Below are 24,428 nucleotides of genomic sequence, written 5' to 3' on the forward strand. Positions count from 1 at the left end.
GCCGGGATCGCCGCGCTGCACACCGGGAGCCTGGAGGACCCGGCGGGGCCGCGAGCTCTGCATGTCCCTCTAGCCGTCCGAGCCCTGTCCTCTACGCCCAGCTCGACTTCAGACTGTTAAGCGTTTGCAGACAGGATTTAGCTCACGTTTTCGTGGTCTAAATTATATCTAAGTAGTATGAATAAAGTAAATTTCCAAAGACGTAATCGGATTAGTAGACTTTTGCGGCATTAAAATCCCACCCCGGGGGCTTCCCGGGCTTCCCTGGTGGCGCAGTGGTTGAGAGTCCGCCTGCCGATGCAGGGAACCCGGGTTCGTGCCCCGGTCCGGGAGGATCCCACATGCCGCGGAGCGGCTGGGCCCGTGAGCCATGGCCGCTGAGCCTGCGCGTCCGGAGCCTGTGCTCCGCAACGGGAGAGGCCACAACAGTGAGAGGCCCGCGTACCGCAAAAAAAAAAAACAAAAAACCCGGGAATAGTAACAATGGCAAGGGGTGAGACGGCCCGGGGCCGCTGGAAATGCTCTATTTCAGGACCTGGGTGCTGGGTACGCGGTGTGTTCTGTTTCTGAAAAGTCAGTGAGCTGCACGCTTATGTGCATTTTTTTCTATGTGTGTTATAATTGAATAAAACGTTCTAAAAAGTGGAGGAAAAAAATCTCCGCCTCCCTTCTCCCATTTCCCATTCTTCAGAGCTATTTGGCAGGAAAGTACAAAGAGCTTGAATGACAAGCAGTCTGTGACCTTCCAGCCTTTCTAGGAATTTGTCGAAAGGGAATTATCAGATGCTTGAAGAAAGATCGATGTGTAATGATAATTTTGCTGGGAGACAGCCTAAATACCCAACAATGAGAAATTGATAAATCATGTTTGAACCATACAGTATAATATCAATATATGTGACCATGAGAAACCATGTAGCATAATTTGATATGCTAGGGAAATGCTCAAGATAGGATTTAAAAGATGGAAAATGATGTGGTGTGACTCTAATAACCTAAGGAAAAATAAGCATAGGGGAAAAAATACCTAAGGGTATGGGAGATAGAGCCACCTAATCTACTAAATTTTGTGTTCTTAAAAAAAAAAAAGAGGTGAAATGTTGATGTCTATTATTTTCTGGAATTTTGGTATGGTTTGAAATATTTCCTAAAGACTGGAAGGAAATATGACAAAAATTAACAATAGCAGATGTCTTTTTTCCCCACTTTTTAATAGTTATATCAGATCATTTACTAAACACATTCTCTTTGCAAGGCCCTTGATAAGTGCTTTGCTATTCCGTGATATTAACAGTAATAGTGCAGGCTTTGCAGGCAGCCTGTGATTCTATTTACCTCCATCAATTTCTAAGGGGATGTTTAACCCTGAGAGATTACCTAACTTCTCCTAACCTCAGTTCCCTAATTTGTAAATCATAGATCTATCTGTTAGATACCTAAAATGCCTGGCACATACTTAGTGCTCAACAAATAATAATTACCGTGACAGTACAACCATGATACTCTATGAGGTAGATTCCTTTGTTATTCAAATTTTACTACTGAGGAAACTGAGCCAAGCTTGGAGAAATTATAATTTACCAAAAGTCATTCCTCTAGGAACTTGTCCAGGAGAGATTCAAACCCAGACAATCTGAACAAATACAGGAGGTGTATTAAATTGTTAATAGTGACTAATGACTGGGACTTCCCTGGTGGCACAGTGGTTGGAAATCCACCTGCCAGTGCAGGGAATACGGGTTCTAGCCCTGGTCTGGGAAGATCCCACATGCTGCAAAGCAGCTAGGCTCGTGTGCCACAACTACTGAGCCTGCGCTCTAGAGCCCGCAAGCTACAACCACTGAAGCCTGGGCACCTAGAGCCCATGCTCCGCAACAAGAGAAGCCACCGCAATAAGAAGCCCATACACTGCAACGAAGAGTAGCCCCTGCTCGCCACTAGAGAAAGCCTGAGCACAGCAACAAAGACCCAACGCAGCCAAAAATAAATAAATACATTTACTTTTTTAAAAAATTGTGACATGACTGGATAAATGAAATATGCAATATTAATACAATGGAATACTATTTGGCAATAAAAAGGAATAGAGTACTAATACATGCTACAACATGGATGACCCTCAAAAACATGCTAAGTGAAAGAAGCCAGACACACATATTGTATGATTCCATATATATGAAATGTCCAAGAATAGGCAAAAAAAATCTAGAGACAGGAAGTGGATTAGTGGTTGCTTAGGGCTGGGAGAGGGGCTAGGGTGGTGATGGAAAGCTGATGGATACTTTCTTTGGAGGGAAACAGAAATATCCTAAAATTAGATTGTGATAGTGGTTGCACATCCCTGTGACTACACTAAATAACACTGAGTTGTACACTTTAAATGGGTGAATTGTATGGTATCCAAATTATATATCAATAAAGCCATTAAAATATTTTTTACTGGTATTTGCCTGTGGAGATTGCTTGGAAGAGAAGTGAGGGGAATTTTTAACATTTAATTTTACACATTCGGAATTTAAAAATTTTTTTTTTTTTGCGGTACGCGGGCCTTTCACTGTTGTGGCCCCTCCCGCTGCGGAGCACAGGCTCTGGACGCGCAGGCTCAGCGGCTATGGCTCACGGGCCCAGCCGCTCCGCGGCATGTGGGATCTTCCCGCACCGGGGCACAAACCCCGTGTCCCCTGCATTGGCAGGCAGACTCTCAACCACTGCGCCACCAGGGAAGCCCTAAAAATAGGTTTCGATATACATGTTATTTTTAAACTATCAATACAAAAGAAAAAAAATTTTTTTGGCCACGCCTCACAGATTGTGGGATCTTAGTTCCCTGACCAGGAATTGAACCCAGGGCCACGGCAGTGAACATGGCAAGTCCTCATCACTGGACTGCCAGGGAACTCCCTACAAAAATATTTTTAAAACAACTAATTTACTTTAAAAATCAACAAGTAAATAAAATGCCAACCCAGACCCAGCTGGCCTAATTCATGTGGAGAGTCTCCATTGTGTTATTCACTCAGCAAACATGTACTGACAGCCCATTCGGTGGTGATGATACCAATATGAATAATACACACCTCCTACCCTGCCTACCTGACAGCCTAGTTGGGAACGAGCTCTGGACATCAATAACTACGATATGCTGTGTTTAGACGCTATGGAACAGAGGAGGAAATGACTAATGAGGTGGAGAGACGTCCCAAAGCCAGGGGTGTTTGAGTGGGGTGCAGGAAGGAACACACAAGGCCAAGGCTTCAGGGATGGGCTTCCACAGAAGAGAAGCTAGCGCCTTTGAGGACCCCATAATAAAATGGCTGAGCTCCAGATTCTCCAAGGGATGCTACCCTAAGACTTTGGGGGCCATATGCAGCCACCCAACCTATGGCATGGAGGCAGCCAAGTAGTCAGGAGGGAGGCCCTCCCCCAAGGGAAGGCTGCCCAGAAGGAGCCTGCGCAACAGGTAACCCAGGGAACAAAGCTGGGCCGGTCCATAGCTGAAATTCCTGCCTGGCGTGTCCCCACTCAGGGCCTCCCTGAAACTTTCCTAACTTGAGGCTGCCTAACGAGTCTCTGTTCTTTGCCACCCAAATCACACCACCCTAGAAAATGACTTTCGTTTTCCTTAACAGCTGGCTTTTTAGGCAGAGGTATTAAATACATACAAAGGGCTAGAGAATGAGCAAAGCCCATGTGCCCCCCAAGTGGAAATGTCCTGTTGAACACTGAAGCTCTTAGGTTTAGAGCTCAGAAGAAAATAAGCAGATAGAGCTTTTGAAAGTATAAGTAGAAATTGAAGCCTTTAAAGTGAAGTTACCCAGGGAGAGTCTAGAATAGTAAGACTTGCCTGCTTACCAGCTGCCAGAGAGTTGATCTAAGCTCTTCACATGTGTATACTCATCTAATCCTCACAAAATCCCTATGGGGATGCATGCCAGGCATGGCGTTAGCGGGGTCTCATTCACTTCTCTCGGGAGTCCTCAGAGTTAAGCACTATAATCAGCCCATTTCACAGAGAGGAAAGTGAAGCTCAGAGAGGAGTCAGGAAGTGTCAGAGCCAGGGTTCTCACTGTTCTCTGGCCAACTCCAACCTCACCTCTCTCCTGTCAACATTAGGGATTCCTCCCTGTTCTGCACTAGACCCTTCCAAGACTCTTTTGCTGTACCAAGGTGGAAATTTTAGGAGAGAGAGGCTGGGCAAGGTTTTCATTCTTCCGAGGCAGGTAAATTCCATACAGCACTCAGCCCTCAGCTGAAAATGGGTGTGGTCCATTGTCTGAACAGTCATGGACCCCCAAGCTGGCAACGAGAATGGACACAGAAGGTTTCCCTATGGTCAAGGCTCCTCAGACGGATGTCATTGCTGCTTGCACAGAACACAGGCTTCGTGTCCAGACTACTGGTAGTTATTCTCAGCTCTGCCACTTCCTAGCTGGGTGTTTTGGGGCAAGTCACTTAATCTCTCCCAGACTCAGTATTCCCATCAGCAGAATGGGAGTGATTATAGCATTGACCACAAAGGGTGGTTGTGAGGATCTAAGTACGTAATCACTATATAATATGTTTTTTTTTTTTGGTAGTACCGCGGGCCTCTCACTGTTGTGGCCTCTCCCGTTGCGGAGCACAGGCTCCGGACGCGCAGGCTCGGCGGCCATGGCTCACGGGTCCAGCCTCTCCGCAGCATGTGGGATCTTCCCGGACCGGAGCACGAACCAATGTCCCCTGCATCGGCAGACGGACTCTCAACCACTGCGCCACCAGGGAAGCCCTATAATATGTTTAGCATAGTGCCTGGCACACAGAGCTCAACAAATATCAGCTATCGTTGTTGGTTTGTTTCTTGTTTTATTTATATATAGGAAATGCCTCAGGCTGCCTCTAAATTTCTTCCTTAGCTTTTTTTCCCTCTGGCAGGAGTCAGAGCTTTGGATTTCTGAGGATGATGCTCAGGAGATGTAATAAGGTAAGAACCTCTCCCTTTCCTCCCTGACTCCCTCTTCTCCTGGGAGCACAGTTATTATTATCAATAATAGCAATGAGGGACTTCCCAGGTAGCGCAGTGGTTAAGAATCCGCCTGCCAATGCAGGGGACACGGGTTCGAGCACTGGTCCGGGAAGATCCCACATGCCGCAGAGCAACTAAGCCTGTGCACCAAAACTACTGAGCCTGCGCTCTAGAGCCCGCGAGCCACAACTACTGAAGCCCGTGCGCCTAGAGCAACTAGAGAAAGCCCGCGTGCAGCCAAAAATTAAAAATAATAACAATAGCAATGAAAGCACATTTATTGAGCCCCGACTGTATACCTGCCAGACCTCGTGTTGAGATTTTACATATATTATTAACTCAGATTCTCACAACAAATCATACAAGCTAGGTATTTTTACTCATTTATTCATTCTATTTTTTTTTTCATTTAACAAATACTTATTGTGTTCCTTCAATGTTCTAGGTACCTGGAGTACATTAAAAAATAAAACAGACAGAAATCACTCACATTCTAGTGTGCAGGGACAAGTGCAAATAAAGAAATAGATGACAAATACAGTATGTCAGAGAGTGATGGTGCTGTGGAGAAAAATAAAGGCGAGGAGGCGAGAGAGAAGCAGCAGCAAACTGCTCCTTTAAACAAGGTAGTCAAGGAAAGTTCTCACTTTCTGAGAAGGTGACATGTGAGCAGAGACGTGAAGAAGGTGAGGGAGTGACACACGCCGAACAGCAAGAAGTACAAAGACCCCATGGCAGGGACCTCCCTGGTGGTCCAGACTCTGCGCTCCCAATGCAGGGGGCCCGGGTTTGATCCCTGGTCGGGGAACTAGATCCCACATGCATGGTGCAACAAAAAAGTTCAACTGAAAAGATCCTTATGCCTCAATGAAGATCCCGAGTGCCACATCTAAGACCCGGTGCAGCCAAATAAATAAATATTTTTACAAAACAACAAGCAAACAAAAAACATGGCAGAAACACCTGTTTGTTTTGGGTTTTTTTTTTGCTTCACTGCATGGCCTGCAGGATCTTAGTTCCTGACCAGGGATCGAACCTGTGCCCCCTGCAGTGGAAGCATGGAGTCTTAACCACTGGACCGCCAGGAAAGTCCCCAGGCCTGGATGTTTGAGGACCACACCGAGCCAGTGTGGCTGGAGTAGAGAGTGAAAAGTCACAGGAGGAGAGGACAGAGACGTAAGGAAGGAGGAAGCGGGCCAGGTCACTGAGTTCTAGGCCACTGGAAGGATGTTGGCTTTCACTCTGAACAGAATGGGGAGCCAAAGGAGTGTTTTGAACAGAGAAGTACCGTGACCTAACTTAGATTTTAAAAGGATCCTCTGCTCCTGTGTTAAGAAGGGACCTTCCAAGGGCAAGGGTAGAAGCAGGGACACCAGAGGAAAGACTGTTGTAACTAAGAGTCAAGGGAAAAGATGATGGTGGCTCAGTCCAGGAAGAAGCAGTGGAAGTGAGAGAAACAGATTCTGGATATAGTTTGAAATAGATCCAACAGGATTACATGACTGATCAGATTCGGGTGTGAGGAAAAACGGGAGTCCAAGAGTTTTGGTCTGAGCAACTAGATGGTTGGTGTTGGCATTTATTGTCATGGGAAACACAAAATGACAATCACAGTCAGGAGTGCGGAGATCAGGGGTTCGGTTTTGAACATGTTGACTTTTAGATGTCTTTTAAACGTCTGAGGAAAAAGATCAAATAGCCATTTGGATATAAAAGACTGCCCCACCCCCATTTTACAGTAAGTGACAGAGTTGGAATTTAAGCCAAGGTAAGTTTGACTCTGCCACCCTTACCTTTTGTGTTAAGTATCTGCCACCAGACTTTTGCTCCTGGCCAAGATATAGTCAGTTGGGATCTGATTTACCATCACACGTGAAACAACCAAAAAGCAAAATTAAAAAGGCAAAATAGGGACTTCCCTGGTGGTCCAGTGGGTAAGACTCTACACTCCCAATGCAGGGGGCCCAGGTTCGATCCCTGGTCAGGGACCTAGATCCCGCATGCATGCCACAACTAAAGAGCCCACATGCCACAACTAGGAGTCCGCATGTCACAACTAAGAAGCCCACATGCTGTAACTAAGACCCAGCGCAGCTTAAATAAATAAATAAATAATAAAATTTTTTTAAAAGGCAAAATACATGAAACAAAGTTTTTCAATGAAAGATAGTGATTCCTGGGAGACAGGAAACAAAAGAGGTGAACCCTATAGTAATCCAGCTTACTATTTTGATAAAGTTCCAAGGACATGATGCAGGGAGGAAGAACCGAGGCAGAGTCTGGCAGACCCCCTGAGTTGAGAAAAAAAAGTGGAGCCTAGAGAGACAGAGGACTTTAGAGTTCATCAAAAAGAGTAACAGGGAGAAGAGAACAGTGAAGGTCTACCAAGGGTTCCCTGCGAGTATTCAGTGCATTACTGATTAGTGCATGCATGTGAGGAAACTATTTGAGTTTGGGGAAAGAACCATCCAAAAGGATTAAAAAGAATAGTGCCTATTCCTACCAGCCAGACTGGGAAAACTCATAATTCACTGGCTAGAGTATTCAAGAAGGTCTTCCCTTATTAGTGGGGAATAATTAGCTCTAGACTGTGCATTGCTTCTGACCTAAGAGATAATGAAAAGCAAAACCCAAAAGAATCAAACTGTTTCCAAGTAACTTAACTGCATCTCAGAGAAAAGCTCAAAAAGATTTATAGGAATACAAAAATATCCAACGCCTAACAAGATAAAGACCTCGTGTCTAGCATCCAAAAATTTCTAGGTATGTAAAAAGACAAGAAAATATGAACCGTAATGAGGAGAAGGATTAATAAATCAGAGAAGGACGTTAAAAGTTATTATAACTATAATCTATAGAAATTGGCTCATGCTGATATGGAGGCCAAAAAGTCCCCAAATCTGCCATCTGCAAGCTGGAGGACCAGGAAAGTCAGTGGTGTAATTCAGTCCAAGTTCAAAGGCCTGAGAACCAGGTATTTATGCAAGGGAAGTGAAAGCATAGGTCCACAGAAAGACTTGCACATACAAGTTTTATTTGTAGCAACCACAAATTGGAAGCAAATCAAATGTCCGTCAACAGGCAGCTGGATAAATAAATTGTGGTATATCCATAGAATGGAATATTATTTATCAATAAAAAGGAATGAACTATTGACACATGTACTAACATTGATAAATTTCCAAATAATTATGCTGAGTGAGAAAAGACAAATGAAAAAAAAAATAATTTCATATATATAATAATTCCATGTATATATATAGAGAAGATATAAGCTAATCTATTGTTACAAGCGCAGCAGTGTTTTCTTGGGGATGGATGGGGAGAGGCAGGAGGAGATTATGAAGAGGGCGAAAAGGACAATTTTGGGTATGATGGGTACATTCACTATTTTGATTATGGTGTATTTTCATGGGTGTACATATGTCAAAACATATCAAATTGTACACTTAAATATTTCTATATTATTGTGTATCAATTAAATCTCAATAAAGCTGATACATGCATTGTATATATGTACATATATGTACACACACACACATCCATACATATCCAGATTCATGAGGCTTTTAACAGTGAGACTGAGCATTTTTTAACACTTCCCCAACACCCTTTCCAGCCTCAATTCATTTGCCAAAGGGTTTGATCCCTGTATGTTGCTGGGTATTCAGGAGTGTGACCTCATATTTGCAAAGTACCTCTGGCTTTGACACTTGACCTCCCAGGAGGGGATGTCAGGCCTCAGACACTAGCAGGTAGATCCCAGGGGTTTGCCACAGCACTCTCTCAGTTGTCAGGACCACATGGCTCACAGCTGGTCTCAAGGGCTTCCCTGCCCACCTAGGGGCCTGCTGCAGCCCTGTTCTGGGGCTTTTGTGGGAGAAGACAGGAGAGGTTAGGGGGTCACAGAGATAAAGAGGATGAGGCCTTGCTTCCAAGGAGCCTACAGTTGGGTGGGAGAGAAGACCCAGAAGCCACAACTACAGTGCTCCCAATTCAGGGAAAGACTGCTAGATGCTTCTCCAGGATCGCATGGGAGCCCAGAGCTGGATACCTGGATCAGCAGGGAGTCTTCCCAACGTTGATGATGCTTCGCTCAAATGCTGACAGATGAATGGGAGTAGCAAGACAGACAGTGAGGGAAGGCATTCCAGGCACAGGGAGGAGCATTTAGGAAACCTTGCAACAGCCTGATGCATTCTAGGAACTCCAAGTAATTCCACTCTTGAGTGAGGGCTAAAAACCATCAACCCATGAGGTATCCCAGCTACTGGTCCCTTCTCCCCTCCATTCCATCCTCAGTACTGTTGCCAGAAGTATCTTTCTAAAAAAATATTGGCTCCCTCAATTTTTAACATCTGTTGGCTCCCTATGACCTATGGGAGGACCATAGGTCCTATCAAGACCAAACCCTCTCGTTTGACATTCAAGGCCCTTTACAATCTTAGCCCAACCTACTTCCCACCTCTCCTCCCCACCTCCATTCTAAAGCCCCTGACCCTTTGTTATAGCCACTCTTGGTTTCCTGTTCTGCAAGCAGGCCATTCACTTTCTGGCCTCTGGCCTCCCGTCCTTTGCCCAGGCTGACCCCCCCACCCCCCACCCCGGCGCAGGGAATGTTCTAATCCCCTTTTTTGCTGAGCTAACTCCCTTTTATTTCCAAGACTCAATTCTGGGGACATCTCCCCCAAAATGTGGAACTTCCAGGGCAGAAGTTCTAGGGCCCCTAAGGCCAGAACCCAGGCTGTCTATTTTATTGAATAATTAGTTAATTAATCGTGTCAGGGAACCCTTCCCTGAGTACCCCAAGATGGACGCCCCACTCTGCGCTGCCCTCTGTGCCCCCTGCACACCTTATCCACTCTTTGTTAGAGCTTCTTGAGGCAAGCATCATTTCTTATGCTCATTTCCTTTTCTTCAGTGTCTAACTCTGTACCTACCACATAGGAGGTGCGGGTACGTGTTTGTTGAATGAACGAATGATCGGGCGTGGCTTTTCACCTTGTGTCTCCTGTGAGCCCGCCAGTCCTGGCCCAGTGTCTTTACCTCTATCCCTAGCCCGGGTCTCCCTCCAGTGCCCGGAGCAGTCTGCAGCCTTGAGCACTGCCGCCCTGGGGGTAGGGGACCCTCACAGTCGCCTCGCCTACCGCCTCCCTAGCGCCGCTCAGCCCAAAGCCGCGCCGGAGACGGCTCCGCCCACAGCCGCGGTTGGAGAGCGGAGGCAACGCCCACGGGGCCGGGCTGCCTGGGATTGGTGCGGCCGCCGATAGGAGGCGGGGACAGCGCTGGGCTGCTGTTGACGCTCTCCCGGCCGGAAAAGTCCAGCCCTGCGGCTGTGGAGAGACTTACCGCGCGGCCAGGCAGTGGTAAGTGCTCGGCGGCCGAACGGGCTGGACGGGCGGGACTGACGGGAGGGGAGGACGCAGAGGACCCGCGCGAGCGCTGGCTGGGCGCTGCCCACGTCCGCCTCCGCCACAAGCTGCGCTCCAAAGGCAGTGCCCCAACCCGGAGCCGGCCCCGCCCGGGGGACACCGCCCGGTGGCCGACGAGGTCGTCAGTCCTGCCCTGTCTTCCAGACCCGGAGGACCTAGGCTCCCGGACGGCAAGGAACCGCCCAACATGGCATCGGAGGTGAGTGGGATCTCGAGGACGCCGGTCCTCCAGGCCTCCAAACGAGGGGGAGGGGCGCCCTGGGCGCCAGCCGGGACAGTGACCTGCGCACGCGATCTCCCCGAGCCAGACCTGTCGCCCTCCACCCTCCTGGTAATTGTCCTCGCTGGCTCCAGGCAGTGGGTACGCCCCGGCGCACCTGCCAGATCCCTAAAGAGAGCTTTGCCCCGACTTCCCGGTATCCCCACCACCATCTGCTCTCCCCGGTCCCTCACCCCTCCCTAGGCAGCCTTTGTGGCAAATGCACCAACCCACACTGCTGGGGAAGGTGGTCCTGACCTGACCGTGATCTAGGCCGGGCGGGAAAGGTGCGGCCCACTCATTCAGCACCCTCACCTCTTCATTCCTTCCTTCCCGCCCTCCACCCCCCGTCCTCCTGTCAGTCCCCATCCTGTGCCCCTCTCCTACCATAGCAGTTGTCCCTGTGTAGCAGAGTCCACAGGACTCTTGCGTGTGCTAAGAGCCAGGATGTAGGGGACCGTGCCATGTGGCCCCAGGACCTGGTGGCTTCCTGTCTCATTGGCCTCTCTCCCTCAGAGCCAGAGGACTCCTGGGTTCTCTTTCTGACTTAGTGGCAGGAGTCTGAGGCACAGGTTCCTTTCCCTGGGCCTCAGCTGATTTACCCGGCAGATGGGGATAATATTAGCTGTCTGCCTTCTCTGTAAGGTACTGGATCATGAGGTCATTGCTTTGAACCCTTCAAGTAAAAGGGGCTGTTTGCTTGATGCCAGAGAAGGGAACCCTGGGCCTGGGAAGCAAGAGGTGTGGGTTCCAGTCCCTCCTGGCCCCCATTAGCTGGCAAGTCACTTCCTCTCTGGGCCTCAGTTTTTTATTGAATAAATGGGTTAAGACTGTCTGCCCTACTAGCTTCTGGGTCATGGTGGAGGGCCCGTGGCAGGGCCTGGACTTTGGGGCCAAACAGACTTAGCTTCTGAAGCAGTCACTCGACCTCTCTGAATGTCTTTCCTCATTTGTAAAATAGGGGTAACCTCATAGGAGGGTGTAAGAGCATCTGGAGAATGCCTGGCACAGGGCGAAGCAATAGTAGGTGCTCAATAAATCATGGCTAATGACACTAAGAGGGACAACGCCGGTATTTCCCATGTGTTCTAAATTGGCTGTTGCTCTTTCATCCCAGCCTGAACCAGTGTCCCTGTCCCCTTGCCCCAAAGGGATCCTTCTGGCCCAGATGTACCCTGGCTCACAGCAGTGCCCTCTCCCACCATCTCGCCCCTCTCTCAGTGCCCGGGTGGTGGCACGTCACTCTAACATCCTCCTGGGGTCCTTTTAAGACTGCCAGCAGGGTAGGAGCTTGGCCCCAATGCGGAGTGGGCTGCCTTCAGGAAACCAGGGTGCCAGGCGACCTCTGCTTTCCCCAGGCCGTCCTGTGGGTTGGCACTAATTGGTTTGGCTGTGGCCCCACTTGTTAAATAGTTGTTATTACTAACAACCCACGAAGCGAGTCCAGGGGCCTGCTGGGGGAGGTGATGCCAGGCCCCTGGCTGAAGGGCAGCCTGCCTCCCCATCCTGACTGGCTGGCCCTGGCCCTCTGGCCCCAGTGGTCAGGACCAGGGCCCCACGTGGTGCTTTGCTGGAGATCTAGGCCTGGCGGGGCAGCAGGGGTAAGGGGCAGGTCCAGCTCAAAAGGCTGAGTGGGGGCAGAGGCTACATCTGCAGGGCAGAGTCCTCTGGCAGCCAAGGCTGCTGGGCACTGAGGGGTCAGCTCACAGCCTGGGGCCAGAGCACCCCCTGGGGCCAGAGCACCCTGGGGCCAGGTCCCGGGGGTGCACACAGGAGTGACGAGTGGAGCTAAGGCACACCCTGACCCTGGCAGTCCTCGGCCCCTCCCTTAGCAATACCTAGAACTTACTGAGTACCAGGCACTGTGCTATGTATGCAGTTAGCTTAATCTAATGGCTTAATCTAACAATTCCATCAGATAGATGCTATTATTATTCCTATTTTATAAAGGGACAACCCTGAAGGTTAGAGAGGTAATATAACACTCCTATGGTCAGGTGGCTAACTGAGGTCTACGACATTGCAGGGAGACAGAGGAGAACATATGTCCCCATTGGCCACTGTAGACCCCTTCCACAGAAAAGATGCCAGCGAAGTAACATTCCCATCTCCACCCCGGACCACTCCCCTCCTGTCCTTGGCTCACTGGGCACTAGGACTGCCCCTCAGGGGTTCTGCGCTCCCTCCCCCATCTGTCCCATGCCCTGACCTATGCCCTCTTTCAAAACAGAGGTGTCTCTGTCCCATCCCTCTGCCCTTGGCTCCTGGGGGGCAGAGGGTCAGCTAGTGACCTCCTAGAAGGCCAATGATAATGGGTGTGTCTGGGGTGCTCTCCAGAGGAGCTGGGGGAGGGAGATGCAGGTAATTTGAGACTGATGGGGCCCCTCAAGTGCCTCCTCACCTGTCCCTGCAGCAAATGTTCAGAACAGCAGAGCCAGCAGAGAGGTCCTGGTGGCATGTGGGGTTTAGAGCAGGACTTCGACTTCCGGCTGCCGAGGTGCAGTCCGGGCTCTGCCGCTCTCAGCAAGGGCAAGGTAAAGATCTGCTCTGTGCCTCAGTTTTTCCTCTCTGTAGCAGGATAGTATTGGTGCCCAGTTCACAGCGTTGCTGTCTGCGTGACAAGCAAATAATGGTGCCTGGCAGACAGTGAGAATGTGACGTATGTTAGCCAGCATTATTGTCATTATCCCTGGTACATCAGAGCTGGATTCCAGAGTGACTTCTCACTTTGGTCAGTGGCAGGAAGGGTCCCAGAAGTTCTGCTGTGGTCTCAGGGGTGCCTGCCACCATCTCCCTGGAGCAGTGCCCCATGGTGGGAAAGAACCTAACTTCAGTGTCCAGCCAATTTCCCACATTCACTCCCTGAGTGACTCTGGGCAAGTTCCTAACCCTCTCTGAGCCTCAGTTTCCTTATCTGTCCAGTGAGAATAACCCTGCCCGCTGGCTCCCACTGCAGTCAGATTTGATAACTCTCCTGAGGGCCCTTTGTGGGAGGTACTGTTCTCAAGGGGGGAGGAGACTAATTGCTCATGCCCTCCTGGCCAGAGCGGAAAGCTGTGGGGTGGCCGGTTTGTGGGCGCAGTGGACCCCATCATGGAGAAGTTCAACTCGTCCATCACCTATGACCAGCACCTCTGGGAGGTGGACGTGCAGGGCAGCAAGGCCTACAGCCGGGGCCTGCAGAAGGCGGGGATCCTCACCAAGACCGAGATGGACCAGATACTCCAGGGCCTGGACAAGGTACTCTCCAAATCCCCGAGCGAGCGCAGGCTACGGTATCATCCCAAGCCTGTCATCTCCCCTCGTAGTGATCATATGCCTAGAGAGGTGCCCTTTAACCACATGCTGTGCTGACTGTCTCTCTTCACCCCTTAATGCTCCTGTGGTCCTATGGCTCCTGAGCAAACGTGCTCTTGGTCTGTGATTCTCCTCGGGGGTGGAGCGCTGCCAGGACTCAACTGCTGATGCCCACCCTCCTGACCCCCGTGTTGCTGCTATCTGCTACAGGTAGCTGAGGAGTGGGCCCAGGGCACCTTCAAACTAAACCCCAATGATGAGGACATCCACACGGCCAATGAGCGGCGTCTGAAGGTGAGGCCACCCCCACCTCACCCCCCACCCCTGCCCCTCCCCTCTCTGGGCCACTTTGAGCATAAGCACCATCATTCTGTTCCCTTCATCACTGGGACCTCAGAGCAGGAGGCCTTAGCAGAGATCGGGCAGAACCAGGGCACCCCGGGGCAGGGAGGGAGGGCCACAAGCAGGCAGACCCCGACTGCGTGCCTCCCTCCACCCCCAGGAGCTCATCGGTGAAACCGCAGGGAAGCTGCACACAGGACGAAGTCGGAACGACCAGGTGCCGCCAGCCTGCCTGGCTCCCCGCCCTGGGCCTTCCCAACCTTGGGGGGTCCAGACAGCAGAGCTGGGGCTCAGCAGCGGTCCTGGCTCCCCAGGGAGGCAACACATCTGTGGTCCCTGAGTGCCACATCCTCCTCCCAACAGGTGGTCACAGACCTCAGGCTGTGGATGCGGCAGAACTGCTCCACGCTCTCTGCCCTCCTCCGGGAGCTCATCAGAACCATGGTGGATCGGGCAGAGGCGTGAGTGCATGCAACACCAGGTGGCAGAGAGGGGCATGAGGGCATCCAGGGTCTCCGCTCCCCCGAGACAGGCAGCCTGAATGCCAGACCTAGGTGGCAGGGGTGATGAGGGTAGGGGGGCCAGGCTCTGGGGTACAGGGGTACAGTCCAGAACTCCTGGACTGAGTGAGGCAGAGCAGCCAGGAGTGGGGATTTCTTGCAGCATCCCTGACCCCCAGCCAGCCCAGCTTAGCAGGCAGGGGGAGCTCACCCTTTGAGGGTTCACAGGCCAGAGGCTAAGGCACTAGGCAGATGGCCCGAAGCCCGCGGAAAGGGGCCGGCTTGCCTGGGGCAACCAGAGAGTCACTCCTTGGCCTGCCTGTGCCCCATGTCCCCTGTCCCCACACAGCATGGCGGGCAAAGGACAGAGCTGAGGGCTGCCTCCCGCTGGCCTCATCCCAAGCTTTGGCTTCTGTGACGTGACTTCTGAGAAGTCTCTATTTGGTGTCAGAGACAGGGTTGACCCCTCCTCTTCCCCAGCTCCCTGTGACCCCTGTTTCACTGACTTCACTGGGGGAAAACAAGGGCCCCCAAACTGTCATCCTCGGGGCAGGGTGGGTGTTGGGAGGATTAGGGACTGACTGCTAATGAGTACAGGGTTTCTTTCCTTTTTTTTTGTCTGTGTTGGGTCTTCATTGGTGCACGCAGTGAGCGGGCTTCTCACTGCTGTGGCTTCGCTTGTTGCGGAGCACGGACTCTAGGTGCGCAGGCTTCAGTAGTTGCAGCACGTGGGCTCAGTAGTTGTGGTGCACGGGCTTAGTTGCTCTGCGACATGTGGGATCTTCCCAGACCAGGGATCAAACCCATGTCCCCTGCATTGGCAGGCTGATTCTTAACCACTGCACCATCAGGGAGGTCCCAGGGTTTCTTTCTTGGGGTAATGGTTGTACACTAAATGTACACTTTAAATGGGTGATTTGTATGTGAATTATATCTCAATAAAGCTGTTTATTTAAAAAATTAGAACCGTCACTCACAGCACCTGTGCCACTGCCCTGCCTACTTTAAAGTGCCCCCAGCTATTCTGGGCTCCTCTGGAGTTCCTCTCACTGCCAGGTGGTACCTGCCGTGCACCTCCCCTCCTGCCCTGGCCCCTACCCAGATCTGCTGCCAAGGTGCAGAGGCCCCAGCTGAAGGGGTAATCTCTACTTGGTCCTACGCTCACCCTCTGGACGCCCCCCAGCCATGGCCCAGTCACAATGCCCCACCTCCCGACCCTTCCCTTACACCATGTTTGTCCCCAGGAGATCACTTAGTCCCTTGTGCAGGCAGATCCTTGGTGAGCCTGCCCTGCTCTTCCCTACAGGGGCCCAGGCCTGCAGGGTCCCAGGGTCCCAGGCAGGCCTCGCCTGAACCTCTTGAGCCCCTCAGGCTCCCTGCCCCTACTCTTCCCCCACAGGGAACGTGACATCCTCTTCCCAGGGTACACACACCTGCAGAGGGCTCAGCCCATCCGCTGGAGCCACTGGATCCTGAGGTGAGCGGGCAGTGAGGGAGGGGCGTGGTGGAGAGGAGGGGCCCAGCCCAGGCTGCCCTGACCCTCCTGCCTCCTGGCTTCCCACAGCCATGCTGTGGCACTGACCAGAGACTCTGAGAGGCTGCTGGAGGTGCAGAAGCGGATCAACGTCCTGCCTCTGGGGAGGTGAGTGAGGCCCAGTGCTCCAAGGATGGGGCTGCTGCCACATACTTAGCATGTTCCTTGGGCTTCAAGAGAAGAGGAGGGGCCAGGAAGGGCAGAGGGGGACAGAAGCCAGGCAGTCAGCCTCCCCAGCCACGGTGGGAGGGAGATCACAAATGGACCCTCAGCTCTAAGATGGGGGCGATGAGTGTGTCACAGCCAGGCCAGAGCTCTCCAGAGAGCCAGCCAGCTGCTCACATCGTGCCGTTTCCCCTGCGTGGGGACAACTGTCTGGCACCCAAGCCGACCAGGCCGCAGCCCTGGCAACCAGAGCTCAGCACAGGTGTGCGTGCAGGTACATGCCAGGGCCTGCCTGCCGGGAGCCCCGGTCACTCAGAACCCCTCCCATCTCTGCAGTGGGGCCATCGCAGGCAACCCTCTGGGTGTGGACCGGGAGCTGCTCCGAGCAGGTGAGGCACCCTGCCCCTCCTTTCCCAGGAGACCACCATCAGCACCTGCCAGGTCTCGAAGACACACACTTAGAGGGGGCAGGGGTCCGGGTAAAACCCTGGTCTATTATCTATGGCCAGTGAGGCTAGAGAGGCAAGGGGAGGCCACGGGAGAGGTGCATGGTGCCGGGGAGACTCAGGGCTCCCGCCTCCCTCCTGGGACCTGTACCAAAGACCTTCCCAACCTCCTGCCCCTCCCTACTCCTCCTCCCTGAGAGGGGGTCATGGGGGGGTGCTGGGCAGCCTGGTTGGGGGGTGGGGGTGGGGAGAAGGCCCCTCCTCGCCCTCCAGCCCAACCCTATTGCCTTCCCCTTCCCGAATCGGCCAGAACTGAACTTTGGGGCCATCACTCTCAACAGCATGGATGCCACCAGTGAGCGAGACTTTGTGGGTGAGTCCTGGGCACTAGCCCGCCCGCCCTCCAGGGCCAGTCCCCTGCAGTGCGTGCTGCCTTTGTCCCCCCGCCCTGCCTCCTCTCCAGCTTCCTACCACCCCCGTATGGCCCACCGGACCTTCTCCAGGCTGGGTGAGGGGTGAGGCCTGGTGACCAGACAGCCTGCTCTCCCTCTCCTCCCACAAGCTGAGTTCCTGTTCTGGGCTTCGCTGTGTATGACCCACCTCAGCAGGATGGCCGAGGATCTCATCCTCTATGGCACCAAGGAATTCAACTTGGTGCAGCTCTCAGACGCCTACAGGTAAGGCTGCGCCTGCCCTCCCCCAGCTCTGCGCCCACCAGCATGGCTTCTTTCCTCCTCACCCCAACCCCCGGGCAGAGCTGCCCAGCAGACCAGCCAAGGGGCACTGGAGCCCCTTCAGCCCCGGCATCTCTGTCTCCAGCACTGGAAGCAGCCTGATGCCCCAGAAGAAAAACCCAGACAGCCTGGAGCTGATCCGGAGCAAGGCGGGGCGAGTGTTTGGGCGGGTAAGCAGGGCAGGGAGTTGGGGTGAGGCCTCTGCGCTGACCCGGAGGGTCCTGAGGGAACGTCCAGGACAGGCTCTGAGGTCCAGCCCCCTGATCCTCCCTGTCCCCTCAGTGTGCTGGGCTCCTGATGACCCTCAAGGGACTTCCGAGCACCTACAACAAGGACTTACAGGTGCGAGGCTGGGGACCCAGTTGCACACACACCGCATACCAATTCTTGGGGTCCTGGCTCATCTGGGCAGGGGCCCCACAGAATTGCCACCTCCTGTCCTGCGCACCCAGCCCTGGGAGTGCTCTCCTCTCCCTTGGTGCGGGGTGTACAAGGTGCTGAGTGTTCCCAGTGGAAGGCAGTGGGAAGGCCTCACTGGGCACCAGGCTACTGGGCCCTTACCTCCTGCCATGTGCCTCCCAGGAGGACAAGGAAGCCGTGTTTGAAGTGTCCAACACCATGAGCGCCGTCATCCAGGTGGCCACTGGCGTCATCTCTACACTGCAGGCAAGACACATCTCTTCTCCCCGAGGCCCCTAAGCTCAGGGCTGGGATGCCAGGAGGGCGATCTTGAGAGGAGGCAAGCGTGGGTGGGTCCAGAGGCCGTGGGGCAGAGGGAGGGGGCCATGTGCTTGTTCCTGCCCTGGGAAGAGCGAAGAGACATACTGCAGTAGAATGGAAGTGGGTTAGACTCAAGGAGCCCCATCAGCTGGCCTGGCCAGATTTCTTCTTTAACCATTCACTATGGGAAATTTCAGTGTACAACAGTTGAGAGGCTGTGTATCATGAACCCTTATGTACCAACACTCGGCTTCAACAACAATCAACCCATGGCCATTCTTGCTTCAGCTGTCTTTACCCACCACCCCCTCCACCGTTGTTTTTAAGCAAATCCCCCTCATCATTTCATTCCTAAATAGTTCAGGATGTGTCTCTAAAGCAGTGGTTGTCCCGAGATCAGCAGCAGCAGTATCACCTGAGAACCTGACAGACCTGCAATCCTAGGCCCCCCTCCAGACCTGCTGAATCAGAGACTCTGGGTTAGGCCACGGAGATCTGTATTCATTATAAATCCTCCAGGTGATTCTGATGCTAAAGATAAGGAGGCAACCCCAGTAGCACAGCTAATAATTATCAATAATTATGAAATGATGGTTCAAGCAGAGAAAGCAGAAGAGGGTGGGTAAGAGGGGATCTGCCCAAGGCAGGGGACTTCCTGGCTGAGGGGGGGTAGGCCTTAGGCTGGCAGCTCCAGGACCAAGGGCCCCCCAGATTCACACTCGCCTGGCCTGCTGTCCCCAGATTCACCGTGAGAATATGGCACGGGCTCTTAGTCCTGACATGCTGGCAACTGACCTCGCCTACTACCTGGTCCGCAAAGGGGTAAGTGTGGGGCAGCCAGGGTGGAGGGGCGAGGGGACAGGGATGTTCCTCATGCTGGGGGTGGCGGTGGTCATGGCGCAGGGGGAGGGCCGGCACCCCCAGCAGAACAGGGAGCTCAGGAAGCCTGCGTCAGCACCGCTCTCCCGCCCCCCGCGCCCCCAGATGCCATTCCGCCAGGCCCACGAGGCCTCCGGGAAAGCCGTGTTCATGGCCGAGACCAAAGGGGTCGCCCTCAACCAGCTGTCGCTGCAGGAGCTACAGACCATCAGGTGTGCTCCCCTCCCCTCCCCTCCCCTCCCTCTGCTGCCTTCCTCGAGGCCAGCCCAGGCCCACCTCCTCCTTTCCCCCCCAGCCCCCTGTTCTCGGGAGACGTGAGCCACGTGTGGGACTACGGACACAGCGTGGAGCAGTACGCAGCCCTGGGGGGCACCGCGCGCTCCAGTGTCGACTGGCAGATTGGGCAGGTGCGAGCTCTCCTAGGGGCACAGCAGGCCTAGAGCCCTCCCCATGCCTCTCCCAAATAAAGTGGGCCCAAGAGGAGGCTGTGTGTGTTTCCTGCCCAGCCTGTCTGCCTCGGTCGGTGGGGATGCAGTTAGGGGCCATAGAGGAAGTGGAGGAACTGGACAAGCATGGCTAGAGTCAGGGATGGGGAAGGGTGGAGGGGATGCGCATCAGAGCCTCCACCCTGCGCAGGCCCCACCCCCTTCACCGTGGGCCTCACAGTGACTTCCTGCCTTGGGTGTCTTGGCAGGACTGGCTTCCTTGGAGCCCTGGTGGGAGCTGACGGGCTGGGTTAACCCAGACAGCCCCGTCCGTCCCCCTTCCTTCCAGTGTCCTTCCTAGGCTGCCCTGCTCACGTTGTCCCCTTGCTTAACCCACCCTTCCCTAGACCATCAGGGTCCTGTACCCTCTGAGGGGAATGGTGTATCTGGTGGTAAAGTCGGTCATCCGGCTAGCATGTGATGCCAGGCACTAGGTGAGCTGCATACACAGGTAAAGAAGACGCTTCCTCCACCCTGAAGAGTAACGTACAAATTCCCAGACACTAACCGTGAGGTGAGGGCCACGGAAAGGTGGTGCCAGAGGGGCCTGCCCGTGCTGCGGTCAAGGGAGGGATGGTCTCACTGAGTCTGCAAAGAGCCCGAGGCCAGGCCTAGGACATGGTAAGGATTCCATAACGGTGGTTCCCAGAGCCAGCAGAGATGCAGAGGCCTCGTCTATACAAATCTCACCAAAATCCTGCTAATAAAACACAAATTTCAGACGTTTCTTAACAACAGAGGTAAGCAAGCTAAACACAAAGAAGAATGAATGACTCCTCCTGAGCGACTCTGGGAGCAATGAGAAGACTTTGTAAGCTAAAGAACCAGAACTCCAGCAGTGGGGACACTACACCAAATTCCCAAAAGGGTGAAAGCTGTGGGTCACACATAGAATCTTCTAGAGTGGTGGTTCTCAAAGTGTGGTTCCTGATTATTATCATCATCATCTTCTTCAAATTGTTAAAAGGAAAATGTTCAGTCCCCACCGAGACCTATTGAATCACATTCTGGGTGGGCCCAGCAGCCTGTGTTAACAAGTCCTTCAGGTGATGCTGACGTGTGCTCAGGTTTGAGAGTCACTGATCTTTAGAACCTTGTTACACAAAGTTGCTGCAGACGAGCAGCATCAGCCTCCCTGGGCCCCTACCCTAACCTACTGATTCAGAATCTGCAGCTTAACAAACTCACCAGGTTATTCTTGTGCACATTTAGAGTCAGAAGTGCTGATCTGTAGATATGCACCAAGGACTTATCGTATAGCACAGGGAACTATATGCAGTAACTTGTAATATCCTATAATGGAAAAGACTCTGGGAAAAAAAAAATATATATATATACATATATATATAACTGAATCACTTTGCTGTACACCTGAAACTAACACAATATTGTAGATCAACTATACTTCAATTTTTAAAAATAAAAAATTAAAGAAACCCAGAGGGGTCAAACAGAAACAAAATTGTAGGAGTAAAAAAAATAAAAAGTGCTAATCCAGAGAATGCCTAAAATCTAGTCTCTGAAATGAAGGAGGGCCTCACCCATCCAACAGCAGACAGGATTAAAATAACTAATACATTTAGCACACGGAGAATTGGAATAGAGGGAGGCAGGAAGTTGCTGCAATGCCTCCCTCCATCTCTACCGCCTCCACTGAGGGGGCACACCCCAGTCTAAATGGGGACTCTTTCCAGACAATCCTGTTAAAAGTTCCTCCTTAACTGAATTGCAGTCAGCCTCGCTGGGCTTCCCACTCAGGAGCCTGGCCTGACCAGAAGGAATGGCCTGTCCTAGCTCAGGAAGGGCAAGAGTTTGTGCAGCTTTTCTCCCAGACTCTGTCCATACATGACTGAGCTACTCCACTTATCTGCCTCTTTCTGTTCTGCTACAGACTGGCTACATACTTTCCTCTTGTCTACTGTGTTTTTAATCTCAGAAGCTGTTTACACCAAAGCTCAGTGTGACCTTGTATTGATTTCCTATTGCTGTAACAAAGTACCACAAACTTCATGGCTTAAAATAACATAAACACTATTTTATAATTCTTGAAGTCAGAAGTCTGAAGTGGGTTTTTAAATTTTTTTAATTTATTTTTGGCTGCGTTGGGTCTTCGTTGTTGCATGCAGGCCTTCTCTAGTTGCGGCGTGTGGGCTTCTCATTGTGGGGGCTTCTCTTGTTGCAGAGCATGGGCTCTGGGCGCGCAGGCTTCAGTAGCTGCAGCACATGGGCTCAGTAGTTGTGGCTCGAGGGCTCTAGAGCACAGACTCAGTAGTTGTGGCGCACGGGCTTAGTTGCTCCGCAGCATGTGGGATCTTCCTGGACCAGGGCTCAAACCCATGTGCCCTGCACTGGCAGGCGGATTCTTAACCACTGCGCCACCGGGGAAGTCCCTGAAGTGGGTTTTATTGAGACCAAATCAAACCTCAGCAGGGCCATGCCTCTTCCAGAGACTAGAGAAAAATCTGTTTCCTTGTCTGTTCCAATTTCTAGAGGCCACGTGCATTCCTTGGCTTACGACCCTTCCTCCATTTTCAAGGCCAGCAATGTAAAATTGTCAAATCTCTCTTTGACCCTCTGCTTCCACTGTCACATCTTTTATTTTTTTAATTTATTTTTTATCGATGTGTAGTTGAATTACAATGTTGTATTAATTACTACTGTACAGCAAAGTGACTCAGTTATACATATATATACATTCTTTCTCTTTTCCATTATGGTTTATCACAGGATATTGAATATAGTTCCCTGTGCTATACAGTAGGGCCTTGTTTATCCATTCCGTGTATACCAGTTTGCATCTGCTAATCCCAAACTCCCAGTCCAACCCTCTCCCACCCCCTGCCCCCTTGGCAACCACCAGTCTGTTCTCTATGTCCCTGATTCTATTTCTGTTTCATAGATAGGTTCATTTGCGTTGTCACATCTTCTGACTGACCTTTCTGCCTCCCTATAAGGACCCTTGTGATTGCATTGGATCCACCTGCATAAACCAAGATAATCTCGTCTCAATATCCTTAACTTAATCACATCTGCAAAGTCCCTATTTATCATGTTAAAGTAACATAGTTACAAGTTCCAAGGATTATTATTCAGCTTACTACATTCTGTCTGGCTCTCAAAGATTTATGTCCATCCCACAGGCAACATACATTCACTTGATCCCAAGGTCCCCCAAAGTCTCAACACATTACAGCATCAACTCAAGTTCAAAATTTCATCTAAATCTCATCAGCTCAAAAGTCCCATATCTCATCATCTAAAAGGGTATGACTGAGATTCTGGGTATGATCCATCCCGGGGCAAAATTCCTCTCCATCCATGAACCTGTGATTGTGCTGAGGATTAAATCAGTTCACACACAAAAATTCAAGAAATAAATTATCTACTCACTTTCTAAAGTAAGATGCTGGTTTAGGTACAGTATAACAGTTATAGACATTTCAATTTAAAAAGGAAGAAAATGGGAATTCCCTGGCGGTCCAGTGGTTAAGACTCAGCACTTTCACTACCATGGGCCTGGTTTTGATCCCTGGTTGGGGAACTAAGGTCCCACAAGTTGTGTGGCGTGGCCAAAAAATATAAATAAATAAAAGGAAGAAAATGGATAACACAATATTGTAAATCAACTATACTTCAATTAAAAAAAAAAAAGAAAATGGAAAGAGAAAAGGAGTCACTGGTTCCAAGCAATTTTGAAATCCAGCCTAGCAAACTCCATTAGGTTTCAAGGCCTGGAAATAATCCTCCAGGGCTCTCAGCTCTACCCTCTGGAACTGCACCTCCGTCCTCACAGTCACCACTCCTTTTTCTTGAAGGGTAGCACATGTTTGTAGCTGAGTAACACAGAAGCATATTAGCATATTTCCTAATATTTTGAGAGAACTTTTAGAGCTTTCTTTAATTTCCCCCTCTCTTGTTCCTTTTAGTCCTTGCCGGCAGAGTTTTTGCTGATATAACATCCTCAAGAACTTTGTGGGTCTCCTGTGTATGTCACAGGACACTTCACTGGACAAGAGCGTCCTCTTTCCTAGATAATCCCATCTCTGTTCCTGGCTTCTGCTGAAATATCTGGAGGGATCCATGAGTCATGTGCCAAATCTCTTAAAGAGCACTCTTAACAGGATACTCTGGCCTTCTGATCCTTTCCAGGCAGTAGCAAAAGTTTGTCCAACCACACCCTAGGCTTTCTCTCTAAAGCATGTTTTCCTAACAGTGAGTCTCCTAATTTTAGCATCTTTTGCAATCTAGATAGGCTGAGAATTTCCCAAATCATCAAGTCCTGGTTTCTTCTTGCTTACCAGTTCTTACCTCAATTTATGTCTTTATTCTTGCATTTTATACTCAAAGCTGCAAGGGATGCTGAGGAAGCAAGTACCTGGCAAAAGGGAATGAGGTTGTCTCATTGGCTCTTATACTAAACTTTAAACATCCCTTGGGGATTGGGGCAGGGCCCACTTCACTGCTCCTGTTGTCTTCTGAACAATATTAGGGTCCATAACTAAGGAAGAAGGGAGAGGAGAAATGACTGTTCATTGAGCAGCCAGTGGAGTCCAGAGTGGGTGATTACTGTCCTGTTGAAGCACCAAGATTGCACTGACATGTTTGGCAGTCACAAAGTTAGTAGACTTCACAG

General features: G+C 51.3%; 2 protein-coding genes across 3 annotated transcripts in view; one reads left to right on the plus strand and one right to left on the minus strand.

Annotated features, from left to right (window-relative positions):
- The window catches only part of CRCP (CGRP receptor component), a 50,409-nt gene extending 40,413 nt beyond the window's left edge, over positions 1–9,996 (minus strand). Inside the window, exon 1 of the mRNA XM_082857225.1 lies at positions 9,943–9,996. Within this exon, the coding sequence (XP_082713351.1) occupies positions 9,943–9,947 (5 nt within the window). The 5' untranslated portion in view covers positions 9,948–9,996. The remainder of the gene's footprint in view (positions 1–9,942) is intronic.
- A 342-nt stretch (positions 9,997–10,338) lies between these two features.
- ASL (argininosuccinate lyase) lies at positions 10,339–19,787 on the plus strand. 2 transcript variants are annotated; one of them, XM_082857380.1, is made up of 17 exons: positions 10,339–10,368; positions 10,579–10,633; positions 13,739–13,933; positions 14,201–14,284; positions 14,493–14,549; positions 14,696–14,793; positions 16,232–16,309; positions 16,397–16,474; positions 16,868–16,920; positions 17,288–17,350; positions 17,540–17,654; positions 17,797–17,881; positions 17,994–18,053; positions 18,294–18,377; positions 19,173–19,253; positions 19,416–19,522; positions 19,606–19,787. In XM_082857380.1, the coding sequence occupies exons 2-17, from the start codon at positions 10,622–10,624 to the stop codon at positions 19,748–19,750; spliced, it is 1,395 nt and encodes a 464-aa protein (XP_082713506.1). In that variant the 5' UTR covers positions 10,339–10,368; positions 10,579–10,621; the 3' UTR covers positions 19,751–19,787. The 2 variants fall into 2 exon arrangements, with proteins under 2 accessions (XP_082713506.1, XP_082713505.1); XM_082857379.1 differs by lacking the exon at positions 10,339–10,368 and having other exon boundaries at positions 10,381–10,633.
- The last annotated feature ends 4,641 nt before the right edge of the window (positions 19,788–24,428 follow it).

This window comes from Leucopleurus acutus (genome assembly GCF_964270905.1).
Source record: "Leucopleurus acutus genome assembly, chromosome: 16".
In the NCBI taxonomy this organism is placed as follows: Eukaryota; Metazoa; Chordata; class Mammalia; order Artiodactyla; family Delphinidae; genus Leucopleurus; species Leucopleurus acutus.

Excerpts from the sequence above, each read along its gene's own strand:
- ASL (XM_082857380.1), top strand. Across the intron at positions 16,475-16,867 it reads AACGTCCTGCCTCTGGGGAG|TGGGGCCATCGCAGGCAACC; the intron begins GTGAGTGAGGCC and ends CCATCTCTGCAG. Across the intron at positions 17,882-17,993 it reads CGGGGCGAGTGTTTGGGCGG|TGTGCTGGGCTCCTGATGAC; the intron begins GTAAGCAGGGCA and ends CTGTCCCCTCAG.